The following is an 18,343-nucleotide window of genomic DNA, read 5'->3' on the forward strand; positions in this document are numbered from 1 at the left end:
AATATTAGTTTTTCTATTACATTACTTGTTCTAAATAATCTGGTGTGCACACACTTTTGGAATTTTTTATAATATATATCTTAAATCAATGCTGTTTTTTAACAAACTATCGAAACTTTTCACGTAATTTTGTCTTTTTTTAATTTTTACTAATTTCTTGTTTACAAAACAAAAAACTTTTGAGTGATTTTGAAAAGTATTACTTAAATACTAAATAAATTGAATATAAGTCTTAAAAGTAATTAAGAGTACATAAAAATAAAACTCAATAAAAACTTTTAACCTAATAATGTTGTTGTTATTAGTTTTAAAATAAACCTTTATAAAACAAAATAACTCACTTTCAAATAAAAAAAGTTTCTTTTAATGATTAAAAAAAAACTTTAACTAAAAGTTTTATTCATGTGCAAATTAATTTTAAAAAATGTATCCAGTAAATGTTTTATGCGTAATGATTTAACACAATTATGCTAACAGCTTGTTTGGAGGATTGGTAAAATATGCACGAGAATAAAAAAAAATTACCGATTAAGTGCAAGATTTAACAGTGATAATAAATAAAAATGTGAAGAAAAAGAAAGTTACCAGCCAAGTTTTAGGGGTAACAATAAAAAAAAGTTTTAACTTGTGCAAAAGTTTTTTCGTGAAAAAGAGTCTTCATACAAAAGTGACCCATCGTGCATTTTTGACACCTACACATTTTATGAACATTATTTTCACCTATAATTAAATATAAAGGCTATAGAAAAAGCAGAACATTTAAATACTAATTATAAAACATATCTACTACAATAAAACTATATATAAGTAAAACCTTTCTGCAAATTAAAATGTTTAGAATTTTCAAACTTAGTTTTATACTAAAATTTTGTTAAAATCCATTAATCAGGGCTTCCCAAAACCACTTTCATAATCGTCTTTTTGGCAGAGTTTGAAATAATTGCTTCTTTTTTTAGATATCGAGCTTTTGCTACTTAATTACCCATTTAATGTTTTATCGCCGCCTAACTATTTATTTTAGTTAGCAGTTATTTGATGAAAAGAATATTAATATTGAAACGAATAAGTACTTATTAGAACTATTACAATGCTTTGTTTTACTAAAAGTTTAACAATAACTTTGGTAGAATCTTTAATAAACTATTTTTGTAATTTAGCTTCAATATTTTACAAGTTTAACAGTTGCGTAAGTAATGATAAAATATTATAAGTCGACTGAAACCCCGGATTCGTTTTTATTGAAACTTGACAGTCAGTCAGCTTGTCTCACTAGGAATACGAAAGTCCACGCTTAGGCTCTGTTAGACTTTTGCCGGTGTTTTCTATGATCGTATTTAACAAACCTTTATTTTAATTTGAATTTATACAATCCTTAAAGTTAATTGTAACCACGTAACAGAGAACTCAACCCATCAACTATAAATATATAAGTAGATATACGATTTTTTACTTACCCAAACCCGTTTTAGATGCAAATTGATATCTATAAAACGAGTCCGCAATCTTTAAGGTTTACTGGTAATTAAAATATAGAAAAATTAATATTTTTACATTTCATAAAATCTAAGAACTCGATTCTGTTTTTTAATAATACATTTTTTCAAGTTATAAGTAAGCTTAACTTGTTAATACCTAAATCAAATGTACAATTCTAGTTTAAAAATGGTATTGATTTATTTAAAAAAATACTGTATAAACCTAAGAATTAATTAAATATTAGTTTTTCAAAAACTTAACTAGTTTATTATTATATAGACAGCTCATTTTCAGGTTAAAGGACAAATTATCTAAAAAGTACACTCGATAAAGTGACATACCTAATAATAAGATTTATTTAGTAAAACTGTTAATATATTATAACTTAATTTTAATTACATCAGTTAAGTTGCACATTATAGGTAGTTTAGTTTATAATAGTTTATTTACAACTAATAAGAAATTATTTATATACAAAAAACAAATAGTTGTAGGAAACATAAGCATATAAGCGAAACCTAAATTGACATAGATCAAGACTTCAACTGAATTATTTCACGTTTAAAATTAATCCAATAAAGAATGTGATAGACCAACTAAATACGACAAACTTCAAATATATTAGCTTGATAATAAACTAATAAAATATAAAACATCCATGCAAAATATCCTTCTAATAGTAAGCCTTACTCTGCAGCCAATAGAGCTACACCTCTCTCGTAAAACGAGCTTTCTTCACCGTTCACACCGAAGCTCAGTGTAAATAGTAAGTCACTTCTCATACCATTTCTATATACTGGTAGTACAACCTGAAAAAAATTACACAATAATTAACTTTCATTAAACTATTCTGAATGCTTACGTTAATTTATGTAAGATTATTTTCAGAGCGTTTTTACACATTCTTTATATATAAATATGGATGCAGATTGAGAAAAAAATGTGTATAAGTGGACATATATATGATTTTAAAATATTTATACTGATAATTTAATAAAAACTGATATTTAGCCATATTCAATATTAATACTAGTCACAAAAATTAACAGTATGCTTTAATATGAGAAAAAAAAAACATTTGATTATATGCTTGATGAAAAAAAAAAATTATAATTTTAAATTAATCATACTTTATATAAACAAACTCAGCTTTTATAAAACTTTATAGTTTAACTAGGAGCTACTCAAAATCTTTTTCTTTTCAATACTTAGCTTATTCTTTAACAAAATAAGTTGTTCATTAGCTTGTTTAAAATACCATTTACTTATAATAGTAGAATCTTCAAAAAGTATACATTTGTACTTTATTGATACAACAATTTAGAGTAATCCAGTACATGTACCTCGTTTTTGTCTTGTGAATTCATATCAGTTTTAGGCACCCATGATAGCATAGTAGTTGGTAATTTTGTCGAAATAGTAGGGGACAGAGACAATCTGTTGTTATTACAATTTGCTCCTTGCAATAGTAATCCTGTTGTAATTGATTGGTAATTTTAAAGGTAAATAAAGAGTTTCTTTTTTATTGTAAATCTGTTTATTTCTAAGTAGTGGCCAAGCAAAACTTTCAACGCGTTAATAATTATTCGCAAAACAAAATTAACGGGCACTTTTTCTTTACTTAAAAAAAATTTGCACTCCAAATTTGTGAGTAATATAATACTACTTTATTAACAAAGCAGTTGATATTACAAAAAAACTAAATAAAAGGCTCTATGTACAACGTACAATTTTGTATAGAAAATAAAGGGATTTTATTTCATAAAAAGAAAAAACCAACCAGTTATAGCAAATGTGTGCTTGTCAAGTTTGTCACCGGAGTCGCCGGTTACTTTCACTCTCAATACAAGTTCTTCAAGCGATCTGTTGTTAGATTGAGCTACATACTGTCTTGTTGCAGTGATGTAAGCTTCTGGTATGAACAATCCACCCAACCATACGTGTAAGTTCTGTTTGAAATATTTTTTTTTGTAATTAGATTGAGCTTACAAAAGCAATTATTTTTAGAATCTGAAAAAATAGTTTCATCTACTGTGGCAGAACACCTACGTAAAACACAATAGGTGTAAGTATTTTAAATTTTGATAATTTTGTTTACTACTAAAATAATGCCAGTTGAGATTTTTATAGAAAAAGATAAATCTATGCGGTATATAATTGCATAATACATTAATTCTAGATAAATAAATATACGAACAAAAAAATTTATACTTTAAATTAAAAAGTGATAGGCTTTTAAAACAATTACAGAAACACAAAACATGATAAGTAATCAAATTTAAAATCATCGAAGTAAATACTTAAGCTTAAATATAGAAACAAACAGACAAACACTATGTATTTAGAATAATTTAATTACAATATCTTATATCAATAAAATTCTTCTTAAAATCCTAATCTTAAATATTAACTAGCTTATAAACAGTTTTAAAACAATATTTTCAAAAAGTATGTAATGTTTTGTGAACTAAGTTTAGCTAAGCAATTTTTGTATCTGAAACTTTAAACTTGTAAAATATTAAGTTTAAAAAATTGATTACTTAAAGGACTATTTGATATACTATAACACAATTATTTCTCATGTGTGCAAGTTAGGTTTTGGGAAACAATTCTACAGTAAAAAAGATAATGCTAAATGCTTTTTAAGTTGTTTTCTTTGCAGAATTTGTGTGGTTTTAATTAAAATTAATATGTTGAACTAAGTGCTTAAAAAAAACAATTTAGTTTTATTCACAAAACTGTAGCTTTATTTTAATCATTAAACAATGTTTAGGAAAAAAAAAATATTTAAAATAACTATCAATAAGTCGAGTGCAGCAAACTTATATAATTATACGAAATTAACCAGATAAGAAATTAAAACTTTTCCCAAATTTAAAAATAAAATTGTCAAATATCACAGCAGAGCATTTAAATACCGAGACTCCACTAACATATTCGCTATTTCAAAAGCAAAGTTCATCAAAAATAACAAAATTTACTTCAGAGTACAATAAAACTAGCAAAAGCTTAAATATTAACAATAAAAACAAATATTTCAGTATAATTAAAGGCGTATTACCTTGAGATTATTGCAATTGGTAACAACATTGTTCAACTGAGTTATTCTTTCACTGAAATCACCGATCCATTGAATAACGCTCCAACCATCTGGTACTTTGTATCTAAAATGGATTTAAATCAGTACAACGTATTTGAAAAGGTCTAAGTAAATAGAAAATTATCAAAGTTACCAACTTGTTCCACTGTTTAGGAATGAGCGATTTTCCCAAGGTGTTCAGCAAACTTCTGTGGTGATTCGTTTGTTTCTTGTTGCCCTCACAAACTTCCACCACTTCCTGCAAGTCCTTCTGAACGTTCTTTAGCAACTTCACTCCCAACTTCACTTCTCGTTCGAAGAATCTGCAAATTCAAACAGAGCATTGTGTTAAATTCATCATTGTTATAAAACATTAACTAAATAAAATTATATTTAGTAAAAAAAATCATAAGCTTATTATAAAAGTATACTACTTTACACTTAAAAACAATGCAGTTTATCTTTATAACATTTTATTACGTAAGTAAAATATATTTAAAAGTATAAATTGAATTTTATAAAATACTATAGTCAATTATTTAGTTTAAAAAAATTTACTAATTATAATAATCTTATACTTTTAGGAGCTAATTTTTATAAAACTTTAAAACTAACACAAACTAAAGTGTTACATTTCTATACCCAACACGTGGAGTTCAATTTTGTTAAGAATATTTATAGTCTGTAAAACTGGTAACATCTTAAGGTTAAAAACTTAAAGAACATAATTTATTGCGCCTGATAGTATAAAGTATTTTAATGTAGTCATTTAAAATGGAAGAGTTTTAAAACAATCTAGATTAAAACGTTGTATATGTAGTAGAGTAACTAACTTTTAAATAGTCGGTTAACACGAAAAAAGAAGGCTTTTTAAGAAATAATTAAACTATAGAGAACTATTAAAGGAAAATATATTTGTAATAAAATCGAAAAACAAACAAGTTATTTCGTTGTTAGAGATATACAAATACAAATTTTTCCAGCTTAACCTTAACGAACATATATACAATACACCAGTGCTTCTGAAATGGGGTTCCGCGGAACCCTAGGGTTCCGCGACGTTTCTCAGGGGTTCCGCGAAGCCTTTCGAAATTTAAAAAATAAATTTGAAAAAAAAAAAAAACATAAATCATAAAACTTCAACTGTCCACTAACGTAGCGGCAAAGCCTTGTTACTCATTTTGTTAGATATTGTGGGCAGGAAGGATTCTACAAAGATATACTATTTTGTGGAGAACTACATACAAAAACAATGAAATGTGTCGAAAATTATTTCATCAGCAAGGGTTTAGAGTGGAATAAATGTGTCGGCATTTGTACTGACGGTGCAGCGTCTATGACTGAGTCCAAAAATGGTGTAGTGAGGAAAATGAAGGATAAAGCAATTGAAGCTAAATAAATGCATTGTTTTTTACATAGAGAAAATCTGGCAACAAAATATCTTCCTTCTTGTTTACAAGAAGTTCACTCAGCATCGATTAAAACTGTTAATTTTATAAAGAAAAGTGACACAAAGGCCAGATGTTTCAAATACCTATGTGAGATGCTGACTATCTGCGACTTCTTTATCACAACGAAGTTTGCTGGCTGTCGAAGGGGCGGACACTAATTCGTCTCGTTGAATTATAGAAACAGGTGTTCACCTTTCTCAAAGATGAAGGCTTAAAATTAGTAAAGTTCTTTGAAGGTGATGTTTTTTTGGCCAGGCTGGCTTATCTCACCGATATTTTGAAAAATTGAACGCTTTGAACTTAAGCATGCAAGGGAAACAAAATTCAATTTTTTTCATGACAGACAAGATTGAGGCGTTAAAAAATAGAATTAACTTTTGGAAGAAAAAGGTTAGCAATAGTAATTTTGCGATGTTTCACCGGTTTGATGAGGCTCATGAAAAATGCATAGAATTCAACTTCTCTGACGAAATATACAACCACCTTGATCTTTTGTCTATAAAGTTTCAACATTATTTTCCTGAAGATGTTCGCATCGGAAATTTATGGATTTTGAATCCTTTTATGTGTGATATTGCTTCAGAAGAAGTTAATCTTCCTACAGATGCAGAAAACGAATTGCTGCAACTATCTAAAGATAGCAATTTAAAATTTAGTTTCAAAGGTAAGGAGCTTTTAGAATTTTGGATATGTGCAATTTCAGAGTACCCCGTCTTAGCAAAGCGTGCAGTAAAGTTTCTATTACCATTCACCACCACTTATCTTTGCAAGTCCGGCTTTTCGCATGTAACAAACATTAAAATGAAGCAAAGGAACTGTATGCTGACTCCAACCTTTTCTGCCTGTCTCCGTCTCAGTCTATTCAAAATCCAGCCGCGCATTGGCATACTTGTTGCTGAGAGACAAGTCAAAGTTTCGCACTAAATGCTTTTTATCTATTTTTCGTTAAGCATCTTACCCGTTTATTAACGTAATCTGTGAATTTGATTAGGTTCATCTTCATTTCGTTATTTTTTGTAGCTCTCATTTTGTTTTTATTATGCAAGGAAAGTTTTTTATGACGTTGCGATTAACCATATTTGTTTTCGTTTATCTATAATAGAATCATAAAATACCTAATGCCTCTGGCGCACTTTAAGTTTGACTCGACTTAATACTATTACAAATGATTTCTAACAATAATATAGTTTTGTTAAAAAATCGTTTTTCACTGAAATTATATTAGTTTTGCTGGAAATATTATATTAAACATTTTATGTAAAATTAAATTAGGGGTTCCGCGGAAAAGTTGAACTTTGGAAAAGGGTTCCGCCACTAGAAAAAGGTTCAGAAGCACTGCAATTCACTATTTAAGATATCAAACCTGAAAAGAGGATCTTTTATGTTAGTAGCAGTTCTGACAAGGTTCTGAAGCCTTGTCTTGTGCAGGAGGGACTTCCAATGAGTGGCTGATGTCAGCATGTTTCGCATCCACAGAGGCCTCTGTCCTGATTGGTCCGTTTGGTCGTTTCGAGAAATCTGAATGGTTTATTAAACTCTTTTAAAAAGCGACTAGTACAGAAGTTTATTTGCATTTTAATATAAAACGAAAACAGACTTCAATAAAAGTATAAATTCGTAAAAAATGCAGTGTCTCTTTGTATTTTAATTTTATTCATATTTTAGAAAACTTAAAAATAAGCCTACATGTAAACTAATATATAAAAATAAAAAGCCTTACATTTATTAAGAGTAACTTTAAATAACCAAAAAACACAAAACTATTTATTAAATTGTGTTTAAAGAAATATGTTTTGGAACAGCCCAATTTTTATAAGTTATTTAAAGCTACAACAGGAGTAAAAATATAACTAACATCTTCATAACTACTGGTATCATCATCTTCGTCAAATAACTGAGTTCTTAACAAGTTCCTTGTTAGATCCATTCCTATATATATAAAATATAGAAAATGTGCCTGATAAACTGTTATCAACTCAAATTTTTTAAGGAAAGTATTCTATTGCTTAGTTAGGTGTCTATGAAACTTTTTTTTTACTTGATTTTAATGAAATAATTTAGTACTAAACAGACTAAAACTAAAATAATGAAGCTAACAGACGCACCCCTGTACAGATTTAAACTAAATTAAAATAGCTTATAAATAAATAAAAGTCAAGACCTTGCGTAGTCAGTATCAGTTTTTCGGCGTTGTTAGGGAGACCTAACCACGCAGGGGTCTGCTTGTCAGGCAACCTTTCAACCCAATCAACGAAATCTTGCTGATGCGTCGCCTGTTCAGGCATCGTTATCTGATCACCCTCGAAGTTGCGAACAAGCGCAAACTCATCTTCGAAACTGTAAAATATATTTACTACATTTTCGGTGTATGATGGTGCAGAGTACCTTAGTACTATGAAAAATAATAAGCTTCAAACTAAGACAAAAGAAGTTATAAGAGAAATGTTTATCCTAGTTAGAAAATAAAATAAATAGACGTAATTAATTTATATTCACGTACTTATAAACTTTCACTAGAGTAAATAAAAAGATACATGTTACTTAATATTGCTATGTCACTGCTTTTACTGCAAGTCAAATAAAATTATGTGTTTTAAAACAATATAAATAAGCAATATAGGGATGATAAATTTTTTAGATAACCAACATAATTACCTGGCAACAGTAAACATTCTTTCGAGATAAGTGTTCAACAATCTCTGATCAAACTCATTATCGATCCTTCCTCCGTACACGGCTTGAGATATGAGAGTCCTAATAGCGTTCCACGGCATTTTTTCAGGTGGTATGTTGTCTCTGCCTTTGCCAGCTTGGTCAACCCACGTGTCTATCGTGTCACACGCGCATCTCAAGTCGGAATCGTTGAACTCGTATCTGTTTAAAAATTTTGTGGTCACTTTGTCTTTATGATAAGTTAGAGGTAAAGAACTTATTGTGATTGAAACACGTTTATGTAAGCTAATTAAATTCAATATTTTAGAAATTTCATTTATTTAAGTATTTATTTTAAAGTAAAGTTATCTGAAAGTGAACACCGTGCAATTATCTTGAAGAATCATTGATCAGAAATTCTGATCTTGGTAAATGAGTAACTTAATACATCTCTTCAAAACTAGTTAGATGCATCTATACAAACTAAAAATTAAGCTTTGTTAAGTTTTGTTGAGTAGTATCTGTGGAAATTGTTAACCAAAAACGTCTTAAACAATTTATAGCATAGTGGACGCAGAGAAATCAAAATGATTCAAAACATATTTCGAAAACATAACAAACCTTTTGCTCCATCCTAATGGCGCATATCTCAGTCTTTCCTGAACTACAGCGTTGAACCAGGCAAGGAGGAAATACAATCTCGCCCTCTCAGTCGGTGCCTTCTGCACTCTGGACGGCGTTGCCACTCTATTGAACGTGGCCAGCAAGTTGGCCTTCACTCCTGGTGGAGGTTCGAAAACGAACACTCTTCCCGCTCTTAGCAGGTTCACTGGTACCTGGACAAATATGAAAAAATATTTTTGGATTTTAAGTTGGTACTTTTTGGTCCAAAAAAGTTTTTTTTTCATAATTGAACACTGCATAACAAATCATAATGAACGAAACTTCGAAGTGAAAAAATAACAACTGAACCTTATTACAATTAATTCAAACAGATGTGTATAAAATATAATATTAAGTTCAAACATAAACAAATTTTAGTATAAAAAACTTCTGAAAAGTTCATTGTTTAATCATCAAGTTATTTGAATTGAAAGCTAAACATTGAAATTTTAATGAAGTATCAAAGTTACCTTGGGGTTGACTTCCATGGTTAGGAAGAGTCTGAAGTTGGCATGGGGTGTGAGAGTGTGCAGTTTCTTTTCGAGCTGCACGAGCCAACTAGGAGCTAAATGAACGTTTTTCAGCATTACCCAGACTCCGGACTTGGCAGCAGAATTTATCGACTTTTCCGCCTGAAATTATGAAAGTGTTAAATATAACTTTAACTTTGCAGAAACAGTTCATTTTTTTAATATTAGGTGATAATAGATTATAATTACATAGTTGATTGACTGTATAACTTTGCTAGTTTAACTACTTCATGTTTAAATAAATAAGCACTTCTGATGCTAGTTATTACTGTTTAAAAAAACTACAATTTTATTACAAAAAATAATAAAGCAACAGATCTATAATTTTATTTTTAAAATTATCTATAAATCGTATTAAACCGATACTTTACTAACAAACTAATGGTAACTAACAAGCTCGAAGCCTTCAGAAGAACCGATTGCAATAGAAGTGAGTTTGACGTTTAGTTGAGTTGCGACATCAACCACTCTGGTTGACGCGTCGTACCCAGGTAGCGCACACATCAGTACCGGCTCATTTGACTGCATATATTATTATTAATAAATTAAAATAAACTATTGATTTTACTGAAAAAATGTGCCTAAGTTATACTTATTTGTATCTGTAAACCAAACAGATCCAACATAAAATGCCAGTAATTTATCCATGCACAAACAGCTCACTTTAATTTCCGATTGAACGACTTTAGCGAGATCGATTTCCTGTTCACTGTCGTGCATGAACTGATCACCCATGACGCATCTCACATACAAATCAGCAGCAGCTTTCACCCGGTCGCTTCTCAAACATTGCGTTATCACCAGCGACTCCAAGGCCGTTGATGCATCTCCTTTCGCCTGTGGAGAGTAATAGCTAAGCAAATGAAGTTTTATCATTTAATTTAAAAGTCTCTTAAAAATCTTGAGGCGAATATGAAATCTTGATATCCACACATAATTTGTTTAGATTTATTTGTATGAATGAGTTGTTTGCGCAAAACTTTTTTTTGTGTGAAATAAGCCTAAAAGAGAGTTAAAACCCAATATCATAAAATATTTTGTTTTAAATTATCTTTTTACCTAGACTATATCTTTTTACCAATGATTATTACTTTTGTTTAATGTTGAAAGTTATAAAGTTCAAGAACAAAACATAGATTTCTTATTAAAAAAAATTCTAATAAATACTTGTAATAATAAAACAAATGTTATAATATTATAAGTATGTGCTGGGATGTTCACCATCTTATATAAACATTTAACATTTTGCTCCGAGAACTATTAATTTTATCTTATGATTAACCATGTTAAAACTGTACAATTTTGTTAATTTATACTAAATAATTATTAGTGTTTTCTTATTTCAACTATTTCTATAATTTCATCTTTTTACATTATATTTAATAGTAACAAATTTTTTTATCATAATCATGTTTCTTTAAACTATAAACAAATTGTCTTTAAAATTTAAAATCTCTATTAAACAACTTATATTTTCATCTAACTTATCGAGGATGCGAACTATTAACTATATAAAAAGCAAAAATACAAACTTTTTGAGCCCCATTTTCATCAGTATAAGTAGAAGTCCAAATCATTGCAACTTGGCTTTCAGGCGAGCTCGATTTCAACCAATGAGAAAACTCTTCGCGAGATTCCTACAATTACATTTAAAAAGTAAAAATATATCTTTGAAGGCACTCAACCAGTAATTAAATAGAATAAAGTTAAATTAGAGACTAAATTAAAACAAAAGTTATCAACATTGTAGGTACTTGTAATAGCATAACTAAATATGATGAACTAATATTATTACATACATGTAATTTGTTGAGTTTGTACTTAAGAAATAAATGAAGTACTCGGATAAAAAATCTAAATTATTTAAAAAATATTATTTGATATAGATATTAAGCTAATTACTGATTAATGAAAGTTAGTTCAAAGAAAACTAAAATGTACTTACACTGATTTTTTGTGGGAATTGTTTAAATGCAGGTAATTGAGAGAGACGCTGCAATCTTTCCATTTGTTCTTCAGACAGACAATCACTCAGCTTCTGTATATCTGCACTCACTGACTTACTGTAAATATATTAATTGTTCGTTTTCAGTTCGTTGGTGTTAAAATATTCAAATCAGCTGGGTCAAAAGTATTTAAAAATACAAAAACTAGATGAATTTAAAGTTTGTTATATTCAAAGCATAAAATCTAACTTTTGTCCGACAATTTGCTCTTGTCCCTTCAAAAAGAAGTCATACACTTGCAACATGACATCGTTTTTACTGAAGCCTCTCAGGTAAATTCTGCTGAGCAGCATGCTGAAGGTGATGCGATCCTGGTGAAGAAGCGATCTCGCCACTCTGTTGTACACCACCTGCAAGGTTTTATTTAAGTAAATATTTATTGTTTTCAATATAAATATAATTACTAAGAAACTGTGTTATAGTTTTAAAGCGTAATGTGAAAAGTTTGATCAGCGATGAATATATTGCTTTGTAGTTGTTCTTAATTAAAAAGGAGTAAAAATTAAATAAGTTGCTCTATAAATCAAGATTTGTTGTATTTTTACTCATACACTTTTCCACTATTTTAATATAAATTAATAAAACCACGTGGTAAAAAAAGATGAATATTTGATTAATGATAAAAAGTACTTTGCAGACAACAATTGTAATATTTTATGTTCATTTACCTTGAAAAGTGCTTGCGTAATGATTTGAAGTCTTTGTTCATAGTCCCTCACTGTATTTAATTGCGGATTTTCATACAACACAGTGTGATAAACCGATAAGAAGAATCGAAGTGAATACTGAAATATAATTTTGATTATATTTAGTTTAATTCGTAGTATTATATGAACTTTTTAATACATGACATTTATTTTTATTAGAAAGTAATACATTACAACTATTATATAAAATTATTTAACTGTAAACGTAAAATAAGAATAGTAGAACATCTATAAAGCAAAATATTTAGCTGCTTTATAATACTAATCAAATAAGTAACCTAAAAAATAATCATAAAAACCATTAACAAATAACACTAGGCAAAATATTTATTAAGCCGAACAAAATCCATAACGTTCTAACAGATCAAAGAAACTAAAAAATATTGTACCTGGTAAAGGAAATGAAGCTGAGACATTGATTCTAAAGTAAAGAAAATATCTGAGCAGCTTCTAGCTAGCGGCTCGTACTTCATGGACACCGAAGTTACTTCTCCCATTATGACGTCAGTTTCTAGCACCTTCTGCTGAACTTGGTCGGCTTCCTTCTTGAGAGTTTCAAGGGCGGTGATGACGCTGTCGTCATCCAAGATGCGCCCCTGCACATTGTTCAATTTGTCCAAAAGTTCCTTTTCCAACTCGCGCAACCTCAGCTGGTACTCACCCTGAATAGATAAAAGTTGTTTGAAATGGTACAGTTAATGTCATATGAAATGGTGATGACTAGAATAGTTCACCAATTGGTTTGACTTTAATTTTTTGTTTTAAAACTAAGCAACAACTAAAAAGAAAAAAAGTGTTTTATGACATTATTGTGTTATTTAAAATTTTAATAAATTTGGAGCCTTTGCGACATTTTTCTTTAAACGATGTATTTTTTGTAACTTTGTTTAAGTAAGTTCAATTAATACAAAAAGGAAAGAATAAATCATTAAGAAAAAAGCAAAAATGTTTACCTGCAGTTTGAGAAGATCACTGCGTTTTTTGTCCACATCAGGCCTTTCAGCTTTCAAAGCTTCGTTCAAGCACTGCGACTGAAGACTGCCCCTAGTGACAGTGAAATTGACGAAAGTCACCCTGCTGCACAGATCCGGTGGGAAGTCAGCTGTTGGGTCCCTTGTTGTCAGGAAAATTGTGAAGACTGGAGAAAGATCGATGTCCTGGTCGCCAATGGTGATCAGGGTTCGGCCGCCAGTTCGTCTCAGTTCCCTAGTTTTATGTAAAACCAACAGTTAGAACCAATTGTTTATAAATATGTGAGCATTGATAAATTCAATAGATTTTATGACATTATAACACACCTAACTGTTCAAAAATATAGGTTTTGAATACATAGAAGCATAATTTAAAGAATTTAAAAGGTATTGTTTAGTGCTAGAAAGATAGAAATCAACTATGTTCTATTGTTATATTGTTCTATATGTTAATTCTACTATAACACATGAACCTATTAAGCACTGGATTGAGGATCGGGTCGTAGCTTTCCACGTCTTGCACCAGCAGCGGGTTGCCGAACCGCAACGAGCTTTCCAGATTCTTTCTGAAGGCGTCGTCGAGGAAAGATGTTTGCTGTATCTTGTTGACTGCGTACTGCTTCAATATGAACTCGGTTGCCTGGCCCGACGGGTCTATTATCAGCGGGTATCTGTTGAATCTCTGCAGAAAAAGAGTTTATTATCAATATTTTGTTAAAACTATTTACTAATTTTTTTTCAAGTCCTATAAAATTTAACTAAAAAATCAGGCTTTAAATATACGCAAAATTTATATTGTAAAAAAAATTGAAGAATGTACTTAATATTTTTTAGCAAATCATATTCATAAAATAGCTTTCTGTGTATAATCAAAATTTAATTTCTATTTTACACTACTGCTATTCTTTAAATTACCAAATACTATATACTTAATTAAATATAACTATTTATGTACATTTTACCTTCAACATGATGGCGTTCTCAACGCACAGATCGTCCACAGGCAGTGAATTCTGTTGCCATTTCAATCTTTCATCGACGGCACTCAAGTACTCGCTTCTGGCCAGATCTCCTCTGAAGTTGATACCGGCCATCGTCAAGTGATGTTGCCACGTATAAAACAGCGACTTTCTCATCTGCTGATCGAAGTATCCCGCGTAAGTGATGAAGGCTGCGGATAACAAGCAATCTCCAGGTATCGTTGACATCTGAAATAAAAACACTTTGCTGGCAAAAACCTAATGAGGTAGTTGTTTAGGATTACTACAAGTTAATAGTTTTTTACAATTTCTACATGTATAGTTTAATTCAGGAATAAATAAAAAAAATTCAAAAACGAAAACCTGCACTTATTTTTCTACATTGAAACGATTGTTAAAAAAAATCTGAAAGTATAAAAACAAATTTTAACGAGGTGAAATAAAAATAATTGAGCAAAAAAGAATTAGTTCTAAAACTAATTATTTAAACAAGGTTGTTGTAAGATGTATAAAACTAACATAACTCTCATTTTAAATATATTGCATACAAATGTTTAATTAATGAATAAGTACATTAAGTACTATGACAGTTTAGCAAAACTTTAAACAAAAGTATTGAAACGAACTTGTGTTTTGAACGAGACGCTTGTGGTTTCCCATCTTTCCTTTTCCTGACTGAGACTTTCTAACAAACTCATGCTCCTGTTAACTTTTCCATCAACTAGGTTCAACTCCTGCTTGATTGCCTGTACATCGCTAATCAGCACAGCATATTCATCTGTATACCTGTTGGGAAAAAATAAATTCGGAATTTTTCATCATTGGTTTGTACCGTTGAACACGTTTAATTTTTTTTTTGAACATTTAAAACTTTTGAGTAATTAACAAAAACTTAAAACTAACTTTTTTTGTATAACTAGGTCTAGAGAGTCATTTCAATAAAAAAACTTTCGCATAAACATCATAGAATATTACAATGAAAATTCTATCATAAACTTTGCACTTTTATTTATCAAGTTTAACTATATTCAAATTTGTAGTTGTTGTGTTAGAAAGATATGAGCTACTTTTACTACGGAAACTCCCTAAAAACCTTCAATTATTAGTCTACAGCAGAGGTTCTTAACCCTTTTTCATGTTTTACCTCTTTTTGGAAGATTATTACCAAATTTACCCCCAATATACAAAATAGTGTTTAACTTTGAGAAAAAAAAAGTATTTTTTTACTTTAAGCTAATCAAGTATAAAAAATCGTAAATTCTAAACAGTTTATTTAACTTAAAAAAAAACAGTAAAGTACTAATTTATAAATTAATAAGGCAACTTGTAATAAATTTAATTTACCCCCTAAAAATGAGAAGTTACCTATTGGGCAAAATTTACCCCAGGTTAAGAATCGCTGGTATAAAGGTAAAAGTCAAATTGATACACAATAAGAAGTTAAATTAAACAAATACAACAATATGCGTAAGAACAAACTTAGCTATAGATTCTTCTAGCTTCATAATTGTACTTTCCACGTCTTCAGCCTTTTCCTTATTGACAACCGCGTTTTCCTGCAAGTTTCTCAGTTTGTTTCTGAGGGGACCAACTTGCTGCAACATGTCCGCGTACGACAGTTGCGCTGTGGCCCATTTCACCAGAGGTCCGCACGCTAAAGATGCCCTGTTGATCGACTCGTAGTTGTAATCTGGATTGGAAAGGAACCTGCATTGGAAAATTTCCAATTAAATACAATTGAACATTAAACGTCTTTATAATTTGATTGTAAACTGAACCACGTTTATCTATTTTTAAACTTTCATTAAAAAAATTATAAGTATTACCGAGGTGTATAATTGAAAAACTTTATACAATTTTAATAAACTTTTAATAGTTTTTAAATTCTAACCAGTTAAATTTTTTTTTTGTATTTTGTTATACTGCTTTTATTACCCTTATAAATTCATTAAACTAATTCCACTAACTTTTCTTTCATTTGTTTTCTAGTGCTGGGCCTGATATCATCAGTGTTGAAGTTTATGATGGTGCTAATAAAGTTATCCCTCATAATAACTTGCCTAACTTGTTTCCAATCTGTAGTTGGCTCCCCAAGCAACAAACATATCGATTCCAAACACATCTTAACACCTATACAGTTGTAAAGAAAGTGTTAAGTAAATTATATTATTTACAATAAAAAAAACACTTTTTTGCCTCTAATGTTATATCTGCGTGAATTTTAAATACAAAAATAAACCATTAGTTATTCCATTGGCACTAGGTTTTTCCAACAAAAAAGTGCAATAAGTTTAGCTTTTCTTTTTAAAAACTAGTTTTTATAAAGTGAATAAAACGTAAACCATATCACAAAACAGCATTTAACAAAAAAAAGCGACAATAGAAAACAATTTTATTTGTTACCTTTAATCGAACTATTAAACACTGTTCAATAATTTTTTTAACAAAATCTTCAACAAAAAGTAAGGTTGATTTTTATTTCAAATTCAATTACAGTGTTAATTCCAACAAATAAAACTTTGAAATTTTCTAAAACACATACACATATGTGCTGTAAATAAAATAATTCACCTTTAGGGGGATTACCCATAGTTCTGATTTCAACCAATTGCTGCCTCTTGATATTTTTGACGGCCGCTTTGGCATCTTGCACCGCAGGTTCTACCTGCTCAAGTTGGAAAGTCACTTTTTTCGTTTCTTCTGCGATGCTCGCGTTCAACTCTTCCAAATCTTGCCTTAATGATAAAAATTTATCATACCAATCTTATTTTTGTAGTTAAATTTACAAAATTTTTAACAAACTGTGCTTAAATTTATTTTTCATTTAACTATTTCAAACTTAATTATTCGTTTGCAACTCATACAAAATAGAGAGTAAAGAAAAATGTTTATACCATTATTGACCAACCTGATTTTTCTGGAAACTTTCTTTTTATTTTCAGCTTCCTGCTGATCTTTGACAACTTGCTTGAGTTTTTCGCTGGCAAGATTGTTCTTCTGCGTCAGTTCAGTGTTCTTCCTAGAAAGCTCCTTGCGAAGTTCTTCTACCTGCTCAACTGTCTCCGATATCTTCCTCAAACCAACGTTCAGATGTACCTGGTGGTTGGTTAGTTGTAACTTTATTATGCATGCAGAAACAAAAATTGTTTAATTATACAACTTCTAGAATAAAATTGAATCTTCCAAACTTTATCTAAATCTTAGTGTACCTGTTTGTTATATAGGTTTATAAAAGTGTGATTAAATCCAGGTTTAATTATAATGGTTGACCTAAAAGGCTAAGAAATAAAAAAATCATTAATTTTGAACTTGTACTAAATTTGTATAATACTTATAGCATAGTAAATTAGAATTTGCTTTCCAAAATTATCCTTTTACTGAACAACAATTAAATATTTTCAAATAAGGTTTTTTATCAAATTACATTGATTAGCTTTAAACATACAAAAAGCTCACATGGATAAAATAAGTTAATTTAAAGACTACTTTTATAATATAAAGAAATATTTCCAATAGACTAAAGCTCCTAACCTGTTGCTCTTCGAGATCGGATTTCTTCTCTTGCATGAGTTTGGAATAGTGGTTGATGAGATCGAGGTAGGATCTCGGCGAAATGAGGATTGTTCTGGCGCCTCTCTTTTGCAACTTCTTGTTGGCGCGGTGCAGTGTCTGGTGGAAGAACACGCACGCGTTCACTATCGCGTCTCTGCGAAAGCCAATATAACGATTACTGGCTATATTTTTATTTCTAAAAACCCTCATTTCATTATCTTAGAGATAAAGGAGTCCACTGGTAGATAATTCTAAGTATAAGTACATATAATTAAA

General features: G+C 29.7%; 1 protein-coding gene across 1 annotated transcript in view; it reads right to left on the minus strand.

Annotated features, from left to right (window-relative positions):
- Positions 1–1,908: 1,908 nt before the first annotated feature.
- The window catches only part of LOC145829821 (cytoplasmic dynein 1 heavy chain 1-like), a 52,741-nt gene continuing 36,306 nt past the window's right edge, over positions 1,909–18,343 (minus strand). Inside the window, exons 59-85 of the mRNA XM_082937689.1 lie at positions 18,047–18,221; positions 17,424–17,611; positions 17,087–17,250; positions 16,483–16,645; positions 15,995–16,222; positions 15,142–15,301; positions 14,498–14,743; positions 14,009–14,217; positions 13,518–13,770; positions 12,954–13,226; positions 12,526–12,642; positions 12,047–12,207; positions 11,797–11,914; positions 11,384–11,488; positions 10,515–10,688; positions 10,245–10,373; positions 9,792–9,953; positions 9,280–9,494; positions 8,662–8,880; positions 8,168–8,343; positions 7,862–7,935; positions 7,370–7,524; positions 4,714–4,878; positions 4,538–4,640; positions 3,257–3,425; positions 2,820–2,950; positions 1,909–2,285 (exon numbers count right to left, since the gene is read on the minus strand). Of these exons, the coding sequence (XP_082793815.1) occupies positions 2,163–2,285; positions 2,820–2,950; positions 3,257–3,425; positions 4,538–4,640; positions 4,714–4,878; positions 7,370–7,524; positions 7,862–7,935; positions 8,168–8,343; positions 8,662–8,880; positions 9,280–9,494; positions 9,792–9,953; positions 10,245–10,373; positions 10,515–10,688; positions 11,384–11,488; positions 11,797–11,914; positions 12,047–12,207; positions 12,526–12,642; positions 12,954–13,226; positions 13,518–13,770; positions 14,009–14,217; positions 14,498–14,743; positions 15,142–15,301; positions 15,995–16,222; positions 16,483–16,645; positions 17,087–17,250; positions 17,424–17,611; positions 18,047–18,221 (4,555 nt within the window). The 3' untranslated portion in view covers positions 1,909–2,162. The remainder of the gene's footprint in view (positions 2,286–2,819; positions 2,951–3,256; positions 3,426–4,537; positions 4,641–4,713; positions 4,879–7,369; positions 7,525–7,861; positions 7,936–8,167; positions 8,344–8,661; positions 8,881–9,279; positions 9,495–9,791; positions 9,954–10,244; positions 10,374–10,514; positions 10,689–11,383; positions 11,489–11,796; positions 11,915–12,046; positions 12,208–12,525; positions 12,643–12,953; positions 13,227–13,517; positions 13,771–14,008; positions 14,218–14,497; positions 14,744–15,141; positions 15,302–15,994; positions 16,223–16,482; positions 16,646–17,086; positions 17,251–17,423; positions 17,612–18,046; positions 18,222–18,343) is intronic.

Source organism: Thalia democratica, chromosome 2, assembly GCF_965202585.1.
Source record: "Thalia democratica chromosome 2, ktThaDemo2.hap1.1, whole genome shotgun sequence".
Taxonomy (NCBI): Eukaryota; Metazoa; Chordata; class Thaliacea; order Salpida; family Salpidae; genus Thalia; species Thalia democratica.